This window comes from Parasteatoda tepidariorum, chromosome 7, assembly GCF_982258835.1.
Source record: "Parasteatoda tepidariorum strain Cologne lab strain chromosome 7, Ptep-v5.0, whole genome shotgun sequence".
Classification (NCBI taxonomy): domain Eukaryota; kingdom Metazoa; phylum Arthropoda; class Arachnida; order Araneae; family Theridiidae; genus Parasteatoda; species Parasteatoda tepidariorum.
The window spans coordinates 32,127,085-32,147,762 of NC_141761.1; the positions used below are offsets into that span (position 1 = coordinate 32,127,085).

Below are 20,678 nucleotides of genomic sequence, written 5' to 3' on the forward strand. Positions count from 1 at the left end.
TTACTTTTCAAATGAACTGGTATCCATTGATCTGAAGCATCTATCGATCTGATTGGGATGCATGCCGCCGTTGGATATCGAACCCCATTTCTATTATTTACGCAAAGATGTGGGGGTGGGACAAGCTTTTCACTACACTTATCAGAAACAAATAGTGTGTAAAGTGTAAATGCATGTATGAATGCATTGTTGAATTGCGAAACAACTGTTTGGCAACTCAACAAAACAAGAATTCAACAAATTATTTGGCAAGGTTAAATTTATTTTGTTTCGTCTACCATATAAATAATGAAAATGTTTTAAAAATCTCAATGATAACATGTCAATATTAAATGTAACAACAATGCAAATATTTGTATGAGTTAATTTAGAAATCCATCGCTATTTATTTACATGAAATAAAATGAAATATTTATAAATAGATCATGCTTTCTAACACAATAAGTAAAATTTATAACAAAATTGTAAGATTGTAAAAGTCCATCACAACAATTAAATAAACTTTTTAAAGCCCTTATAAGTAAATTGTTATCAAGCAAACGATATTAAATCTTGATCAGGTTTGGAAGCTGGAGCAGAGCTTTTCTTCTTTTGCTCTTCGAACAACCTACGAAAAATTTGGCCATAATACTCATGTAGCTCAATGAAAAGGTATCGTTGCCTCGACCTAAGACGAGAGCCTGCACCATGATGAAGAAGATCATCTTCTGATGAAGCAGTAGCCATGGCAGAAGAACCATCGACAGGAGCTTCAAGCTCGCCATTTGCCTTCCATTTATCAAAAGGGTTGAATCTAGGAGCACGACCACCAGCTGCAGCGTGCCCAAAAAGACAACCATCAGATCTGTTAGAAGGAAGCTTGCCACCTTTCATCTGATTTGGCACTGTTAAGGAAGCTTGTTTTTCCATCTCTGTTGCTTCATCTAGCTGGCGCTGTAATTCACCAACCATCAATTTGACATAATCATAGCTAGCAGACGCGAGAGCTTTCATCCATTGTTCCATGTTCTCTTGGCTGCTGGCACAAAGAATATAAGTCCTATTACCAGCACCGTGGAACACAAGCTTAAAGGCATAAGTTTCCTCATTTTCAGCGAGTTCCACGGTGCATCCCTCAAGAATGACTAGACCAGCTGGCTCTTTGTCATCTCTTTTTTCGAAATAGAACAGAAGATTTCCTTTTAAGACACACCATCTTTTTTGGAAGCTTTTGTTGACCTCGCCTCGTTTGCCAAGCCAACCTTCTCTATCGATGCAACTTTTTGAGACAGCAAAACTTACCAAATTTTTTTCATTTATCTTCATCTTCCCATTCAAACATAAAAGAACTAGAAGAAATAAAACTTAAATTAAACACTCTATTTAAACACCTGTTATACATTTTTTTTTTTACAAACTTCAAATAGTGTATAAATAGTAGGCCATAGAATGTGGAAACTGTGGAAAAACAGTTCCTGTCCGTGTGTTAATTCATTTTTTCTCATAACCAGCTTTAATTGACAAAAAACCATTTATTCCCCCTTAATCTTTTTCTTCCATCTTACCACAAGTATAACAGTTAATAATTCTCTAACTAATAATCAAATCGTATTTTTTTTTAGTATTATTACTCTATCGAACTTCTTGTACATTTTTCGACACATCTTTGTAAATTCAAGTTTCTTGTAGATTTCGAGCAGCAAAAGAAAAATTTAACGTAAAACAAGTTTAATCCAGATATGTTTCGCAAAAATGCACTAAAAATTACAATAATTTTCGAGCAAATTATTGGAATTTTGAAGAAAAAAAATACTTTACGTTAAGTTTATAAACAAATATGGCCCTTACGCCAAATTTTAATTCCGCAATCGCATTCCTGTGAACTGTAGAGCCAGTATGGTATTTTTTCCAACAAGTTTAACAGTTGTTCAAAAGTTAAATTTTTTTTTTTGTTCCATCTTAATTCTTGTGCACTTTTTTTATACACTTTAGTAATTTCAAGATTATAAGTCTTAGTTTTTGAGCTAAAATAACAGGCAAAATGTGAACAGAAAAATTTAAGGTGAACAAATTTTAATATAGAGAGGCCAGCAAATTATAACATTCAAAACATAAGTAAAGTGTTTTAACAAATTAATAAACCATTACAAAATTTGAGTTTATATTTACTTAAATTTTATTAACTTATAATTCTAATAGATAGTTCTCAAGGAAAACTTCGTGAAAAAACTTATTTATAACATTTAGTGTGTACCACGGCCCCAGAAATGTAAGATACTTAAGCCCGAGTCTCTCGGGTCTCATAAACCTAACACTGCATTCATTTATTTTTCAAATTTAATTACTTAAGATATTATTTATTCTCATTTGTGTATTTTATCATTCGAAGTTTTCATAATTTTGAAGTAGCAGCGATTCGGACCCTTAGAGATTTCGTAACTAAAATTAGTAGCAAAATTGTTGTTAGTTTAAATAAAAATGAGCGTCATTTAAAACGTTAATAATAATAATTTATAATAATTTTTATTGGACTGGACAAGTTTTACACTTACATAATTATGGCAGTCGTAATGAATTAGTTGTTTAAATTATTTAGCAATGCTGCAATATTAATTAAAATAATTTATGAAAGTCTCATAAAAAAAGCTGCATATATCAATAAAAAATTTTTTTTTAACAATTCAGTTAAGAATCACTGGTTAAACCTTAAATAATTAGCAAAATGCGTAAATAGTGTACAAATGTCTTTCTTGTCAAAAAATTGAAAACCCTGATGTGGTTTGGACAAAATAATAGAAACACTTCTAAACTAACGCATTTTTTTACCTCTCTCAAAAAATAATTAAAGAATCATTTTATAAATTAATAAGTGCTTCGGTTTAGCGATTTCTCTGAGTTATCAATGAAGTTTAAAATATTTAGGGGTTTTGAGGGAATGACAACAAATTACGAAAGGAAAATAGTGTTCTTGAACGCCCTACTACGCCAAGAAATTTAGCAATAAATGCTTAACGTGTAACCATTATTTTGTTTATTATGCGCGATAACTGCACAAAATTTCGTAAACCTAGCTTAAATATATAAAAAGATACGGGGCATTTTTATAAAAAATTATTATTATTATTTTTTTTTTTTTTGTCTTACGTTTTTTTTCTTTTGCAAAAACTTCATATTCAATAAAATTAAACAAAATTTTTGGAGCGATTTAAAATTAAATTCAGTATTGCTTTAAAATTTGTTTAAAATTGCGTAAAGATATGAATAATTAAATTAGCTTTTTTTTTTATCCGGCGCATGTGCGGGATAAATTTAAATTTGTTTTATCTTAATTTTGTAGTGAATCGTATTTGGCAATTAATAAAAAAAGTTCAATTTGAATATTTTAAAGGTTTTAAAGAATCTTCAAAGTAATTTTCGTAAGTTTTAAAAGAAAGCACAAAATGTTAAAGAGTTTCCCACAAATTTTATTTCGTACTATTTAACAAGATATATTAAAAATGACACAGGCATTGTTGGGAATCATCCTCTATTAAGATTTTTTTTTTGTAATGTTTTTTTTTTCCTTACACAATCATTTTTCGGTGTATGAACGTTCATTGTAAGGTATCACCTGTTATTTAATTTTGTCTCCTGTTGTAGAAAACCCATTATCATTTTTAGTTTCTTAAAAAAAAAATTAAACTAAGAAAATTGCTGAAATTTTTAGGATATTCAAATCGGACTTTTTTTTTCCTTAGTTGCCAATTCACTACAAAATTAAGAAAATTAAAATTAAGAAATACAAATCACTACAAAATTAAGAAAATGTTTCGTATTTTTAAAAAAAAAATTTCATGCACACTCACAGTATAAAAAAAAAAAAAAATTTAATTACTTATATATTGCACAATTTTCAACGAATTTTGTTTAAATTTAAAAATTTTTTTAAAAATTAATTTTAAATTGCTCTAAAAATTTTTTTAATTGTATTGAATATTTTTAAAGCTGCAGCAAAAAAAAACGTAAGAAATATTTTTTTTTTTATATAAAAATGCCCAGATGTTCAGAAATATTTGAGCTAGGTTTACCAAATTTTTCTGCAATTATTGCATATAACAACCAAAATAATTGTTACAAGTAACAACTTGTTCACCAAATTTTTTTTGGCACAGGATGTTCAAAAACACTATTTTCCGTTTGTAATTTATTGTCGATCCCTTAAACCTCTAAAAGCCTTAAACTTCATTGATAAGTATGAGAAATTGCATGATGTAAGCATTTCTAAAGGTATAAAATGATTCTTTAAGTATTTCTTGAGAAATATGAAAAATGTAGTAGTATAGAAGTGTTTCCATAGCTGCCAACACAGATAGAAAGAAATCCAGTAGATTTTACGAAATAATATAAATTTCATGATAATTGTTGCAAAATATACTAAATATTTTACACATAGAGAATTTTAGGGATTTTTAGTCATCAAAATAAAAAAACTGCCAATATTTTCCAGTTATGATTTCACATTAAATGATATTGAAATATTATGCATTATGTTTATTCATAACTTTGAATAGTAAAAGGAATTTAATTCAAAGACAGTTAACTGACTTTTGTAAATAAAGTTCACTTTATTATGTATTAGTGACATTTATTTAAATATTCAAGCAAGCAATAATCTCAAAAGGGATTTTTTTTAAGGAAACTTACTCAATGTTAGGGAATTTCCTGAAATGTACAAAAACCAAGAGAATTTTTATAAAACCAGTAGACCAGGAGAAACTGGCAAAATCCAGTAGAGTTGGCAGCTATTTTGTCCATCCCTTGTAACTAACAATCCTATATTAGTGTTGATACATAAGCTAACAGGACATACAATTGGCCATCCCTTAGGAAATAATGAAAAGTGTAACTTAATACTGTGCAACTCAGCTGCTCAACTTGATAATTGCCTAGGTCAGGTCAGGAATGTGAGTCTACAATGTTTCGCATACATGTTGCAACCGTTAACTGGAATTTTGGTTCCACAATTCTACCAAAAAATAGATAAGTGATTTTACGGGGGAATCGAGATGCAATAAGGCATTTGAGTGTTCATAAAACCAATCTCAATCTCTCATCCCAATAAACTTTTTTGTGTCATCTTGAAGAATAAGGTTAGCAATAGCATACTCGTCATGAAGATGTTGAGTGAAAAGCAGCACTAGATCATACAGAATGCTAAAATAAATATGTTTTGAGTAAGAAGTCAACTGCGTAAGCATGCCCTAACCGTAAGAAGAAAAACACATTCACAAATGAGTTTTGTGATTTGAGTTTAAACACTTTTTTTAATTTCTTAGAAAATTCTAAAGAAAAAAAAAAGGAAAATATTCAAATTTTTGAGAGAAAAATAATTGACGGAAGTTTTGCCCACTCCAAGTTATGAAACTTAACATTGTTATAAAAAGTAAAGTATTTCTGCAACAGCCTCAATTATGGGAGGTTAAGGAAAACCATCTCTCTCCTTAATTAAAACAATAATAACCCATAAGCATTTTATTATAAAACACTAGTTTTGAAGCCCTCTGTACTCCAAGTTTCAAATGAATAAACCCGAAATTCAAAAATATTCTTTCAATTGATGCTGTAATTGATACTAAAATGTAGACAAACCAAAACATAATATTTTTTCATAATAATTATTTTTTTTACTATTTTTATAGATGATAAATAATATAAATTATAATTGTAGCAATTATAATGCAAGTATTGTGCAAGAATTAACTTCTAAGAAAATGTTCCTAATGAAAATAAAGAAACTTGCCCCAAGTTTTTGTCATATTTCGACAGCATTTGACAACTTTATAAGCATTTTTTTAATATTTTTATGGATGATAAATAATATAAATTATAATTGTAGTAATTATAATGCAAGTATTGTGCAAGATTTAACTTCTAAGAAAATGTCCCTAATGAGAATAAAGAAAGTTGCCCAAAGTTTTTGTCATATTTCGACAGCATTTGAAAGCTTTTTGACGTGTCATATCAAAAACCTAATCTTACTTAGCAGACTGATATTAGAAAAGAGAGGCGACTTTAATTTAAAGTTAGGCAGAACAAAGGTTTCTTAACAGATAAAAATATTTTGCTTAATATGCTTGAACTTCTTGAGTAATATATTAATCTTTTATATATTATAAACTCTTTTAGACTTTAAAAACTCTTATTTCAAATAATGTAAATAATATTTCCAATAATTATTGTTTTAAGAATTGTAATTGTGCATTTGTAATGAATAAGAGATATTTTTACTATCATTTAGAAATAATTAATGAAAAGATGTGATAATTAAACCAATGACACATAAATCAACAGATTTTAAAAATTATCTTCATAACCTATTATTAATCATTGAAAATAATGTATGGTTTTTCTTTGGAAATCATACAGAGCTTGAAAACTGTTGTAATCATTTGAGGAGGTGTTTCTTTCTTTAAACAGAAGCTTAACTTTTAATAAAAATATTACAGTTAAGCTACCGTAATAAAATATTATTTTCTTTCTTTCTTTCTTACACTTCCAGAAGTTTTACGTTATCTCTAACTAAGAATTCACATCTTTACATTTATATAAATTAGCTATTAAATAATGAAACTTTAAATGCTTACAAAAACAACAAGTAAATAATGAGAAGAATTTTATAACAAAAGTAAATAATGAGATGAATTTTATAACAAAAGTAAATAATAATAAGAATTTTATAAATATTTAAACATATTTTTAATATTTGTGCTTACTCAGAGTTTCCCAAATTGTTTCGGGTATAAAATTAAATATTGTATAATGTTTATATTTTATGAAGTTTAAAAAGTCATACTAAGCTTAACTGTAGACAATTTGTGAAAAATATTGCAAAAGTCTACTCAAAAAACAGCATTATTTACTTCCTACCTATTCATATAAAGAGTCATACTGCCTAAATTTTATACATAAATTGAATAATATATTTATTATAGATTTCACAATAAACAATCTAAATAACATCTTAATAATCTAGTTATTTATAATGCGCAAGAGATGGTGATGGTTTCAAGGACCTAATCTCAATTGTGGAATATAAGAATATGCTGAGATTTGAAAATTTCATATCTGCTTCTTTAAGAATGCACATTATTTAAAAATTATAATATAAAAATTAGCAGTATTTATTTTCACCATTTAGTACTCCATAATACACTGTTACTAACTGTCAATTTAAGTAACTATTTTTAAATTCCATTTGTAGACTCTGTTGAACTGTAAAATATATATCATTTCTTATGTATAAGAAATGATACATCTTACATCTATAAACATTTCATAAGAATTAATTTTTACTTCCTTTGTTAGAGAATAGTTAATAATAAACCCGATGGTAAACACATAAAGCCACACCCTCTCAATGTTAAGTGATTGCAGTAACATTAAACATGATAAATCATTTTTATAATTTTAGTATCATCACAACGACCATGCAGTTAGTCAACAAATGCAAAGAGATGTTGAAAAGGAGCCAACTTTAAAAAAAAAAAATCTTAATAATTTCATAGAAATAAATAAGAAATAATTCTCCCACTAACTTCATTTTCCAGTAAAAAATAAATTCATATTGCTGCTTCACTCACATTGTTTACTTTGTTTTCTTCAGATTTCACTCCCACTCCCATTAGAATTTATAGCGACAGTACTTTCTTGCAAGGAAAATGCTCGAACGCGCATGCTCGATCACCGGGAAAAGCTGTTTGGCGACTTTCATCATTATCTCTCAAAATCCTGCCAAGAGTTCAGAATCCACTAATTTAACTTTTTTTTTTATGTCTGCTAATCATTTAAATTTCATTTCTTCTTGCTGAAAAGCTTGTGAGTATTTAATCAAGAGCTAATTTTGAACAACAGTTGGTATAATCGGGCATCAGCAAACAATATCAAAAGTAAATATAAACTTATTTTATTTTTGTTTCAATCCGTCTTATTCTTAAGTTTCTAATAAGATTTAGAAACTCCTAATTAAAAATTTCTTACGAAACAGTGTTTCTTATGAAATAATTTTGTTAGAAATTTGGATATCCTCAGTTTCTTTTTATACTAGGTTCTTAAATGTGAAATAAATAAATAAAATAAATAAGAAACAGTAGGGTTTGTATTTACTTATTATAATAATAATAAAAAGTTATTCGAATTTTTTCTGCAGATGGAGGTAAATCGGAACACCCGAAATAATCTTAGTTTCGATTCAAACATTTAAAAAACAGTTAAAAAAACATTTAAAAACACCCCTCTATGCTCCAAATAAGCTAAAATTTACCTTTATTCAAGACTATTGAAACTTTTTATGAAATTCTACAAGTAAGCTTTTCCAGTTTTCTTTAAGCTTAAGATTTTAATTTTTTTGCAAAAATAATTACATAAAAATATGATTCAATGAAAACAGCCTGTATGAAATTATCAATGTCATGCAGTAATAAAAACTATTAAACATACAAATTTTAAAAATCGAAAGACACAAATTAAAGTTTTCCGTTCTTACTAAATTTGTAAGATCTTTTTAATAATCAAACACCGCCAGAAAACAGTAAGTGTTTTGTAGATAGTTATATTGTTTTTGTAACTGAAAATTAGTTAGAAAAACCTAGCGTATCTGGTTTGGAAAAAAAAAAGGAAGATAATAAATGAAATCAGGGCGCTGGGTTAAGGGCTCAGTTAAGTGAGGGGTTGATGGAATTAATATGACCAAATATCATTTTTTTCTATTTAAACTCAAAATATATACTAATACAGTTTTTATTATTCTAAAGAAAGGTTCTAAATCATTACGCTTGAAAATATTGAATAATTTTTTGAAAATTACAAAAATCGATCTTAACTTCTTAAATTTTAGAGGTTTCTTGATCGGCCCAAAAAAATTTAGGCGTCGGGGGCTGCAGCCCCAAAAGCCCCCCTCTTAACTTAATCCGTCTCTGATTGAACCCTCTAATTATAAATAGACGAATAGAATAATAAATAATGTTAATAATAAATAATAGTAATTAATAACCTAATAATAAATAAATAAAAAGATGAAATATTAAGGAAACTTTCTGAGATTAAAAAAACATTGATTTTTTTAAAAATTATTATTTCTGAATTCAATGTTCTTCCGCATTAGTTCTTTATGCGTAGAATGGTACCGGTGCATAGGATGTCCACAAAACAGTTCAGAAAAATACATTATAATATTAGGGTGGATCTGGACATGCCCACTTTAATTCTTTAATTTTTTTTAAAAACAGAATTGAAATTCATAAATTTTATATTTCAGAAATAGATTGGTAAACAAACAAACAAAAATAAGTCAGTATACAAAATCTTCCCCTCAATATTTTTACTACTTAAATTATCGTTCGTTTTTTCCTTCTTTCTTTTCTCTTTTTTCAGCATTTGAAAAAGGTCCTATTATTTTTATGTGTCCTTAAGATAAATAAACGGTCAGGCCCGTAGCCAGAATTTCTATTCAGCCTCCAATCTCTCTTTGCACCCCACTATAAATAAGAGTGAGGCCGTTGTAGACATGTTTAGGCCAGTCAACCCGTTTGAGATTGGGTCGGCCCTAACTCTTATTCTAGAGGGCCTGGCGAAGAATATTTTCTGTGTTGGACGTTCTTTGTTTATTCTAAAAACATGACCAGCTTATTTAATTCTTTGGATTTTTATGTATTTGATCATGTTGGGTTCTTTGAAAGCACGATAAAGTTCTAAATTTGAGTCATTGTCAAGTTTCTGATGAGTATGTGAATATAGGTCTGATTGGGCATTTATAAATTCATAGCTTAGTCTTCCTTTTAATTAAGTTTGATTTTAGATACTTCTTTAATCAGTTAAAATTTAACTGATTAAAGAAGTATCTAAAATCAAACTTAATTAAAAGTGCTGCCAACAGATGATTTAACTGCTAAATCATCTGTTGGCAGCACTGATTCGCCTCTGAATTTCAGACGTGATGTTGTTGTTGTCAATGTTATCGGATCAATGTATCAGAGCTCTCTAGCTATAAATAAAATCTTTTCCTCCTATATCTGCAGTGATAAGAGTTATATTTATTCTTTTTTTGTTGTTGTTTATCTATTTATAATTTTTTTTTTGCCGTTTAACCCCTTCAAAAAGAAGAGTTCACTGGCATTTAATACAGAACAAAAATAAATATCTATAAAATAATAGTTAGCAAAGTTACATGGTTCTGAAACTTGGTGGCTTAGAAAGTCCAAAAACTTGTGGTTTTTTAAAATTACAGAAAAACCTACCAATTTTTTGGGCCTGTTATATAATAAGAAGTGAATAAATATTGGAAAGAGGAAATCTCACTTTAATAGAAGTTGATTTCAACAAGAGAAAATAAAAATGGACTGGACATGTGCTAAGCATGTCAAGAGAAAAATTAACACGTGTTTCTCTCTTTCGAGCCCCTGATGGCAAGTGAAAAAGGAGAAGATTGAGAATGATTTGGCAGAGACAAATGCACAAGAATTTTAAAAGAGGAAAATTTCAAGGATTTTTATTTTATTTTATAACCATCCCAATTCTGAGTTAACGACCATTAATGCTTACTTCTTTGTCTTGTAATTTTAAAACTAACCCAGAAGACAAGGGAACTCGTAATTTAAGCATTGGGACAAACTAGCCTTCGTGGAGGACTTTTTGATGGAATTAACTAGTATTTACGTTACTTGGTGAGGAAAACCACGAAAACCTCCCATGGTTCGCCCGACGTCAAGGGGATTCTAATCCATGATCCGTCAACTACTGAGGATATTTCACGTTAGCACTGTGATCGATGCGAGTTGGGAGCAGAATTTATATTAACCAGCCACCGCTAGGATTCGAACCTGCGTCCCCTCAGAGGAGAAACCTCTATTTCTTGATCCTCCGCGACTCAAATTTAAAGGATTAGAGAAAGCCAGATCTCAAGTCAAAACACGGGGGGAGAGAGATGGAGAAGTAAGCTGGATCCTCATGCGCCAAATGGCTTGAAGGTGGGATTTACAAATTACTCTCTATTCATTAACAAACTGATTTGCCAGCCTACTGATTTCTTCCATTTGCTAATTAATAACTCACTTCTTTAATTTGCATTCAATAGTTCGCTTATTCAGTTTTAAACTTATTTACTGATTCACATAATCACTAAATGCTGGTTCATTGATTTGCAGTCTTTCTTCCCTCCCTCTTTTCTTCTTTATTCCCTTGCTATATCAATAGTCATTTATATTAACGGTTGATATAACGCATGTTTTTATTATAATTAAAATTCCATAACTTTTTCACATGTACTCTAATAACAGCAAAATTGCTGAGGGAAAAATATCTCTGCAGTATCTTTTAGTCTCTTCAAGGTTCTTTAGAATTCATAATTCTGTGGGGAGGATCAGGTTTGGAGATGACTTTATAATTGCTATACCATCTTTTTCCTATAATAATGTTCTAACTCTATGGTACCTCAAGCTCCAAAAAGAGTTCCCATTAACTTTCGAAACATCGAACACATGATATCACAATAAAAGTAAAGAAATTCGATTGAAGAAACTTTAAACAGCAAGCAGAAAATAATTTCCTGAAAATTACAAACATTAAGTCCGTATTAAAAGTAACACTAGGAACTTCAGAGAAAAAAATTTTGAGAATGTTAAAATCGAACATTTTTGTCGCATCAGGGTTTTTTTCAGGTTAAAGATAAACAATAGTGACAAACAACCACATGATATTTAAATTGTTATCTTGCTAACTATCTGAAAAAATAAAATAATCGTGACAAAGTTAGGGATATAAAAGGCAAGAATTTTTGCGTTTTAACAAAATCTTTGATCTTAATCATTCCATTTCACAGTAAGTGATTATTATCAGTTTACTGAAATAGTTCGATAAAGGTAAAACGAGTTCATTATTCTTTTGCTCCCTAGGTGACAAGTATGTTACTGCTTCTGTTTTTATTCTCTGTGCTTAATAGTGGTCTAGTACTGAGTTCAGATAGTCAGTATGCATCAGTTACGTATAATGACAGGACAAGACAATTTACTATTCACGATACCTACGTGCAGAATTCTGTGGCTAATGGTTCATTCAAGGATGAAATTTTTATGACTGGGTAAGCTCTCTGACGTTTAACATTTAACTTGATTATTTATCTCACAATTTTTACATGCACTGCACAGTGGGTCATCACTCAAGGTTTCGTGGCCAAAATTAGTATTTCGATAAAATTTGCTTCAAAATTTGGGGTTTTTTATGTGCAGGTAAATAGAATGCATAAATAAAATTTTGAAATACACTAAAAATACCCAAAAAAAACAAAATGGCGGCTGAAATATGCCGAGCAAAAATAAAAAAAAACATAGTGCGTTTAAATAATTAAATATAGCAATGAAAATATAATACTTTTCGTAATTTTATATTAAAAATGAAAAGCAAATTATATTTCCGAAGTAATATTACAAAATAACGCGAATTAATTACAAAATTACGTGAAAACATGAAGAAAAAAAATATAATTTTTGTTTTTCCGTATATTTAGTCCACCTTTGCAATACGGGCAAAATGGGGTAGGGTTTTTCGAAAGAAGAAACATCAAAGAAGACAACAACAAAAATTTTAGCTAATTACATCGTGGAGCTTTTTTGAATTAAGTTTCGAAAGTCATTCAAACATTGTAAAATGTGAAATGATAAGATATAAACTATAAGTTTATCAAGAGTAATAACTAATCCAACAAATTGAAAAATTGTATGATAATTTCAGATTAATTACTCTGATAAAAATGTAAGTGAAAGTAAGGTGAAATTCCTATATATATTTCTGAAATAAAAATTTAAAAGTTAGATTTAAAAAAAATTTTTTTAAACATATTTTTCATTACATTGTACTCTCGTCGGTCCAAAAAGTAAATTATAATGTTTGGAATGATCATGAATACTTAATTTGGGCTACATTAAAACTGCCTACACATATTTTAGTTGAAAATTTAATTTTTGACTTTTGGCCAAAGATCATGGTCTTCTGGCCCGCAGTGCACTGTCGACCATGTTAGTTAAAAAAATTGCGAATCCGAATGAAATGTTTACATGCCAGAACAACTTTTTTAATTGCATATTTATAAAATGAAACGAATGTATTATTTAATTTGACAAAATTCAATTTCATGAAAGGAATGACATTAAAAACACATCTACGTCAATAGTTTCATTTTAAGTTTAAATCGCAAGTATTAAGCATTATTATTAAAGAAGCATTATTCATTATTAACAATAGGTAGTAGGAATCACTACAAAGCATTGATGGAGTAAATGTAGAGCTTTATTGTCGTCAAAAAAGTAATAATAACCAACTTATTAAGCATTATAGGCAAATACTTGGTTTTTTTTATCGTATTACTTCAAAACGCTGTTTAAAACGTGTTACTTTTTACATTAGTCTAAACGATGTCTTTATTTATTTTATAAATCGTGATAAGAGATAAAAATATTTATGTTGCGTTTATCACTTTATTCTGTTTACTTTTTATCACAGATATTTGTGGAAGTATTAGAAATAAATTTTTTATAATTTCCTTCTTAACAGTCAAATGTGTGGTCATGCAACTGCAAATGAAAGAATAAAACAGATCAGTCAAGGAAATCATAATTACATAGCATATCCATGTCGTTACTAAATAAATACTTTCTAAAGATAATTATAGTTAATAAAATTAATAATGAATGTTAAAGAATATATCTTACTAAAAGAACGAAGGAATTCTCCTTAATAAGAATTTTACCAATCTTTCAATTATTTGTGATTAGTTTTGCATAATTTGTTCTTAGTAAGTCACTTTTTAAAATAAATTATTTTATGCTTAAATCCCCCCCAACTAAATATCATTAAACAAATAATAAAAATAAGAATTTGTTTTTACTCCTTTTTTAATACTTAACCGAAGTTTATATATTGAATTATGCTTATAGTATTTATGCACCCTCAATATACATCAAGCTAAAAATATTTGCAAATAAATACTTTTTGTGCAATTTCATGTAATTCGAAATTGAACTTGAGCATGCTCGTGACTTTTATTACTAAGTTTCAAACTAAATAATTTTTTTTAATGATTAACTTAAATATTTATTATTATTATTTTCTGGATTTAAATATTTTCGAGTAGAACAGAGTGAAGATTATAAGAATGAAACATACGATAATCATACGCCAGTTTTACAACCAGGTTTCTTTTTTTTTTTTAATTATTAATTTGCGATCCTTAATTATCCCTTATGCCGCACCATGTAAAAGTCAATCATTTAATTAATTTTCAAACATTTACCAAAGGTCATCAGACCTTCTTCGATACTTGCCAGTAATCAGGAATCGCTGCCCGCTAAGAGCTCCGACCTTCTTTAACAAATGCCTAATAAACAGAATCTTTGCTGTTAAACACACACGCATGCATTCCACATAACGGCCTGCTCACTTGCCAAGTCCAACTTTCTAACCTTTTCCATCAATTAGTTATCTAGGTTTACAGAAACAATTTATGAAAACATATACAATTTGAACCAAGAATAATTCCTTCAACTATTAGTGTAAAATTCTATTTAACAATATAAAAAAAATTAACATAAATCACATTTTCTAATTAGCGATAAAGAAATTTGCAGGTTAACAAAACCTTTAATTAATGTCGTGCTGTTTGCTACCAAAGAAATGTGAATCTTCTGAAAACTACACTGTACCATGTGATTTATCTACCCACTGAGAATGTACAGACCAATAACTATTTCCTTTTTTCTTCTTTAAATCTAATTATTAGGTATATAGGTGATTCAAACTTTTCCTCCTAGCTTTTTATGTGTTTAGGAAGAAAATGAATTTTGTTGGATTTTAACACATGAAATAAATAATATTTAAAAGTTCCGTTATTCTTGCTCATATTTTATCGAAGCAGTAAATTAAAGTCCCCCCTTTTTGTTGTGTATTTACGAGTAAAATATCAAAGCTAGAAAGTAAAAATAAGTAAGAAGTTAAATATCGTATAAAATGTTGTAAAGGTAGTTGTTTAATATAGTAATGCATAATGTAATCACGGTATGTAGCACATTAAAATCAATTCAAAATAGATTATAATTAAAATTTCCACTATTAGAATAGAATATTTAAAAATGAACAAGGAGGTGAATCAGCTTAAGTTAGAAATTTTTAATTATTTAAAAGACAATCTTACTAATTTTTCAATTATTTGTACTTAGTTTTGTATAATTTGCACTTTGTGTCACTTTTTAAAAGGATTCTTCTTTTTAACATTAACACAACGTGTTCCACCTTTAACCATAATCATTTTGCTTATGATTAATATTATATTTACAATATATTAGACGATCCATTCTGATGTCCTCACGATGCTTTTCGTTTAAGTTTCTTCGGGCCATACGGTCATAATAAATTAATGAATAATGTGATTTATTGTTGAATTTTTATCCTTCATTTCTATAAAAAATTTTAAACTTAGATTGGATTACGTGGACTCATGTCATTGTTCTGAATTTTTTTCACATTGTGCATTAATGTGGAAACTTAAAAAAAATTTCTAATAAGTTTCAAATCTTTTACTTGAGATTTTAGTTCTATTATGCATAAAAACTGTTTCCTTCCTATTTTTATTTACTCCTGTCTATTTCTATTCTGTCATACATTAAATTCTGCTTTAAATAGAGGAAAAAAATCTACGTTAATAACGCTGTTCCATACTTATTCTTCCATTACTTTAAAAGGATCAATGGTCATCATGTCATCCATGTTAATATTTGTTAAATTCAACATTGAAATGAATAACAGAGCAAGAAAAATGATGAGGAATAAAAATTTTTTGTAATTTACTTTACAAAATGTACTTTTATTTTCAAAAACACACGACACCCTTAAAGAATTAACAACTAAGCATTTCATAGAACTGAAATAAAATAAATATCCTAACAAATACAAATAACTTCATAAATTTAATTATAAATAATAATAACAAAAATGATAAACTTATCTTTCTGCCAATTAGTCAAGCTTTTTACTGTAGTATGGTGCTAAAAAAGTAACAACTAGAATGTTAGCATTTTGGTGCACTTTTTTTAAGTATAACTACTGCATAATATTAATAAAAGATAAAAAATAGGATAGCAAATACTACTTTGAAGATAATGGAGAGTAATTTGCTATCATATAGATTTTATTTTACAGGACCAAAGTTGCCGACAATGTTAAATTGATTTAAAAAAATTTCTTTTTAGATCCATAAAAATAATTAAAGATTAAATAAACGATATGCTATTCCAGTGATTCCAGTTATTCTTGTTAAATAAACGATCTGTTATTCCATAAATGGCACGCGTTTACTTTTTGTTAACACCACTAGATGGCGGTACCAGTTGCTATTGTCAATAGTCCCGTTAAGTTTTTAAGTCTTTGCAATCGAAGATATCGATCAATTATACTTACAATAAAATTTTCTTTTTTACTCCCTCCCCCAATGAAAAAAGATGTAAAAACTATTCTAATGACTCGTGAGTAGCATAAAAAGTTAATTATATATATTTCATTCTTGTAAAGAGTAGTGAAAAAACTCTTGTTAAAAAAGAACTCTAGTGAAAAAGTTTTTGTCACTGTCACTAGATGGTAGCATCGGTATGAAGAAGCTGGCTCGTTTTAAATTTTATAAAAGTTTTCTAATGCGGAGTTGTGCCTTTTTTCCTCCTCTCTTTGAAACGTGATTATAATTAAAATAATGGACATTTGTTGACGCATGTTCTCTCATACAATATAGTAATATTTTTGCAACGTTAGATATATTTTTAGTCATTTATTTGCCACTCATTATACTCAGGGCCTAAGCACTAAAAAGATTTTGATGCTCCTTAAATGTAATTAGGAATATCAAAACAACAAAAAAATATGTATATTTTTCAAGTAAGTATGTTTCCAAGTAAATATGTATATTTTACAAAATTTATAAACTGCCAAATTAAACGCTTTTTGAAAAGGGTCTATAGTGGGAATCAAAATTTTTCAAATAACTCTTAGAAGAGTTTGCAATGCTATTCACATATTCTGTGATCTCAGAGCCTAAACTAAACTAATCGTGACAATTCTGGTGTTTTTATTTTTTTTTAAAAAAAATATCGAACCTTCAAGTTAATTTTTTTAAATGTAATTCCATGAAATATAACATAATTTTTTATGAAGATTTTCCGGTTGTTTCGTAATGTTTTCCAACATAATTTTTAAATTTTTACTAAAAATTAAGTGAAAAAATATTTTTACTGTGGGTCTCATGTTAATATTCATGTAAAAAAAATATCGCATTTTAAAGAATTTTTATAGAGAATGCAAAAACATAAAAAAGCTAATGGAGTATAGAAACTGTAATAATTATCAATAGAAATAACAAACAACTCTTTTCTTTTTATCTCTGAGATTGTTAGGATACCTGTGACAATCTCCGCGAATTTATAAAAGTTTTCTTATTATCTACAGCATTTATTACTAATAACTAGAGCCCGGATTTTGATGACCTAAAAAATCCCCATTAATGCCCTTAAAAAGTGCAAAAAATGCCCTTAAAAAAGGCAAAAAATGCTTTTAAAAATCCAAAAATTGCGCAAAAATGCCTTAAATAAAGTAAAAATATTGAATTAAAAAATTTTTTTGCTCTTTAAAAATATTATGAGTCATTTAAAAAACATAAAGCAATGCAATACTTGTTCTACGTTCATTAAAGTTTGAAAAATTTGTTTTATATCCTAAAATAACAAAAAAAGGAAAATATATTGACACCAAAATATTTTTATTTTGTATAGAAACTTTAATGGATATAACAACTTCCATCTCATAATATTACTAAATATCAGAAATTACATTGGATTATTAAATGTTTTTTGATAATTTGAAATGTAAACGAGCGTCTCTTGTCTGAAAGTAAATTTTCATTCCTGCAGAAGCTTCTTTCAACGTCTACTGATGTTTTAAGTGCGTACTTGAAAAAGACGGTCTCACTGACAATTTTTCGTCAATTTGAAAAGATTTTGCTTCACCTGTTAATATTCTATAGATTTTCTTCATTGTTTGGAAGCCAGTGTAAAAATAAAAATTGATGAAAAATAATAAAAGTTGGAAAAAATTAACAAAAAACTTTAAAAAATGCATTAAAATGCAAAATACGCCCCAAAATTTAAAGAAAAATGCCCTATAAATCTAAAAAAATGCTCTAAAAGACAAAAAATGTCCAAAAATACAAAAAAATGCAAATGTCATCAAAATCCGGGCCTTACTAATAACTGAATCAACTTGCTTTGATGTTTGTAATAAAGGTAACTTGCTATTGAAATTTCTACTACTTTCCGACTTGCTAGAATGCTCTTATTTCCACTGGAGCTCCGTGCTTATTGAAAATACAAGTAGTTTCCCGACCACAGTTGAGTTTATTACTATTTTATCGGCAAATGGGACATATCACCAATAGATATTTGGATCACTTTCTAAGTAGAGGAAGTGCTCCAAATTCAACCATTTTTCTATTGCCAATATAAGCTACAATTGCTCTTATTTTGTGCACAGTATGTCAAATTTGGAAATTTTAACATGATCTGGAGTAGAACACCCGACTCCTCTTGAAAAAAAGTTATTCATTTCGTCTAAAGTGAAATTAAATTCCATATTACATTATAAAATATGTCGACCTTATCCACATGGGGGATGAAACTAATGTTAGATGTTTTGTTGATAACCATTTTCAACATTTATTTTCGCCGATTTTGCGTTTTTATTGCAACGAAAGCCATATTTCAGCTCAATCATTTTCAGTTCATGCATGCACTGAAATTAAATTACGAACTAAACTAGATGCCGATCTGGACCTGTAGATTCAACAATTTGACATAAAACCCAATTTGAAGGCTAGTACTGATAGAACGATACGATGAAAACAGTTCATATTTCATACATTCATTAAATATTTTCAAAATTATTAATAGTCGAGTTTTGATTAATATATTTACAATTGCTAATGAAATTTATTCAATAAGTCTCAGGATTCCGCCAAAAGAAGGTCGATCATTTAGGGTTCCATAGCCGAAAAACATTGGCAAACTGCTGGTTTAGAGTGTTACGGCGAACAGCTTCAAAATTTTCTGATGGAGAAAGATATCGGAATCGGTTACTAAATTTGCCAAAATTTTTCTCAAGTTTCGCTTTTGTGCTCAACGTCAACATCATGTTAATAGTATCAAGCTATAGATTTTGCAACTTAATTATTTTCAAAAATTCATGGTTATTTACCATTATTTTTGCGTATACCAGATAATTTGATTAGGGCAGTGTCGGGTACCCCCGCCCACTGTCAATTTCATATGTATAGAATATTTTTTCAAGTCAATGGGCCATCGGACATTAATTGTCTTATTAAAAAAAGATTATTTTCAAAGTTTCAAGTATTTGTAAGTAAGCAGCTGGTAACATGGTAAACAGTAGTTTTGAAAATATGTTGAATACAGTAGTGAAATAGCTTATTATTTTAATTTTTTAAGTTAAACTATTCTTTTTTTTTCGGTTTATTCTTTTTGCATTATTTAATTAGATGATAAAACGATCGAAACATACAAAAATATTGATTATTACTTAATATTATACAGAAATATAAGTAATACTCCTTAGTTGGGCGGGGCTACCCGACTCTCCCCTAACTTTCAAAGTAAGAAAGAAAAAAACATAATTCTAAGTCCTATAAAATTACCTTGTCCATAACTTATTTTGAGGATTTTGTTTTCTAGTTCCTTTCGTTTTGATAAATTTCGGCTCTCACTCAAAAAAATTTATTAAAATTCTTTTGTAATAATTTTTAATAAAATTTCTTTAACTGTACACAATTTTTCCAATTATTCTCTTCTTTTTTTTTGCAGATGGTCTTATTTAGAAGTGAATACTGATGTAAATTATCCCGATCCAGTACAAGCATATGCTGCTGGTGTTGTCGAAGGTTACTTGACGGCCCCCGTTTTAAAAAATCATTGGACCAATATGGCTGCCGATTATTGTAATGGGGAAGAAGCTTATTGTGATAGACTGAAATCTTTCCTCGAAGATAACTTAGCCTTCATAAATATAAATGTCGAAACTAAGAGATTTCGTAATGAATATTGGCATCAGGTATTCTACATCTATATATCTCTTATTTTAAAAATTTCAATAAATTAATTTTAAATGAATAACCGGAAATGGTCAGGAAAAATTTTTCTTACTCCTAGAAAAGTTAGGGGAATTTTCAGATTTCGGAGAAATCTGGAAAAAATCAAGTGATTTCTAATTTCTGAAAGAAAATCGGAGAAATTTTTTTTAATTTCTTAGTCAAATTTTTTCACAATGCAATTTTAGGTCTTTAAATTTTTTGATGCATGAATAAAATGAATTTTACTCCTTTTGTACAATTGTATTTGTTCCCATAACTTGTGCATATTTAGTAAAAAATTACATTTTGTATAATATGTTATTAAATGTACATGATTAAAGTAAAAAATGAATAGCTAAACATTAGTTAAATATATGTAAAAATAAAATCGAAGTCTGGTATGTAGTTTTTAGTATGTAGTTTTCGAAATACATGTTTATCTTATTAACATTTTTTAAAATGTAATTCCTTTTACTTATGTTTTGAATTTTTTTTTTTAATG

General features: G+C 28.3%; 2 protein-coding genes across 4 annotated transcripts in view; one reads left to right on the forward strand and one right to left on the reverse strand.

Annotated features, from left to right (window-relative positions):
• Positions 1-241: 241 nt before the first annotated feature.
• On the reverse strand, positions 242-7,727 carry LOC107452218 (sesquipedalian-2). Of its 2 annotated transcripts, none has more exons than XM_016068558.3 (2): positions 7,599-7,727; positions 242-1,328 (listed from the first exon to the last, which is right to left on the reverse strand). In XM_016068558.3, exon 2 carries the CDS (start codon positions 1,303-1,305, stop codon positions 532-534), a length of 774 nt encoding a protein of 257 aa, XP_015924044.1. In that variant the 5' UTR covers positions 1,306-1,328; positions 7,599-7,727; the 3' UTR covers positions 242-531. The 2 variants fall into 2 exon arrangements, with proteins under 2 accessions (XP_015924044.1, XP_015924043.1); XM_016068557.4 differs by having other exon boundaries at positions 7,554-7,690.
• A 6-nt stretch (positions 7,728-7,733) lies between these two features.
• Positions 7,734-20,678, forward strand: part of LOC107452217 (putative aminopeptidase PLBD2) — a 41,290-nt gene continuing 28,345 nt past the window's right edge. The window contains exons 1-3 of one of the 2 annotated variants that reach the window (XM_043039344.3): positions 7,734-7,904; positions 11,904-12,088; positions 19,911-20,157. In XM_043039344.3, the coding sequence (XP_042895278.2) occupies positions 11,913-12,088; positions 19,911-20,157 (423 nt within the window). In that variant the 5' untranslated portion in view covers positions 7,734-7,904; positions 11,904-11,912. Of the gene's footprint in view, positions 7,905-11,733; positions 11,830-11,903; positions 12,089-19,910; positions 20,158-20,678 lie in introns of those variants that run through there. The other variant, XM_043039345.3, reaches the window with a different exon arrangement.

What these genes read in the sequence shown, in the direction of transcription:
- LOC107452218 (XM_016068558.3), bottom strand. Translation starts at nt 1,305, where the DNA reads ATGAAGATAAATGAAAAAAATTTGGTAAGTTTTGCTGTCTCAAAAAGT.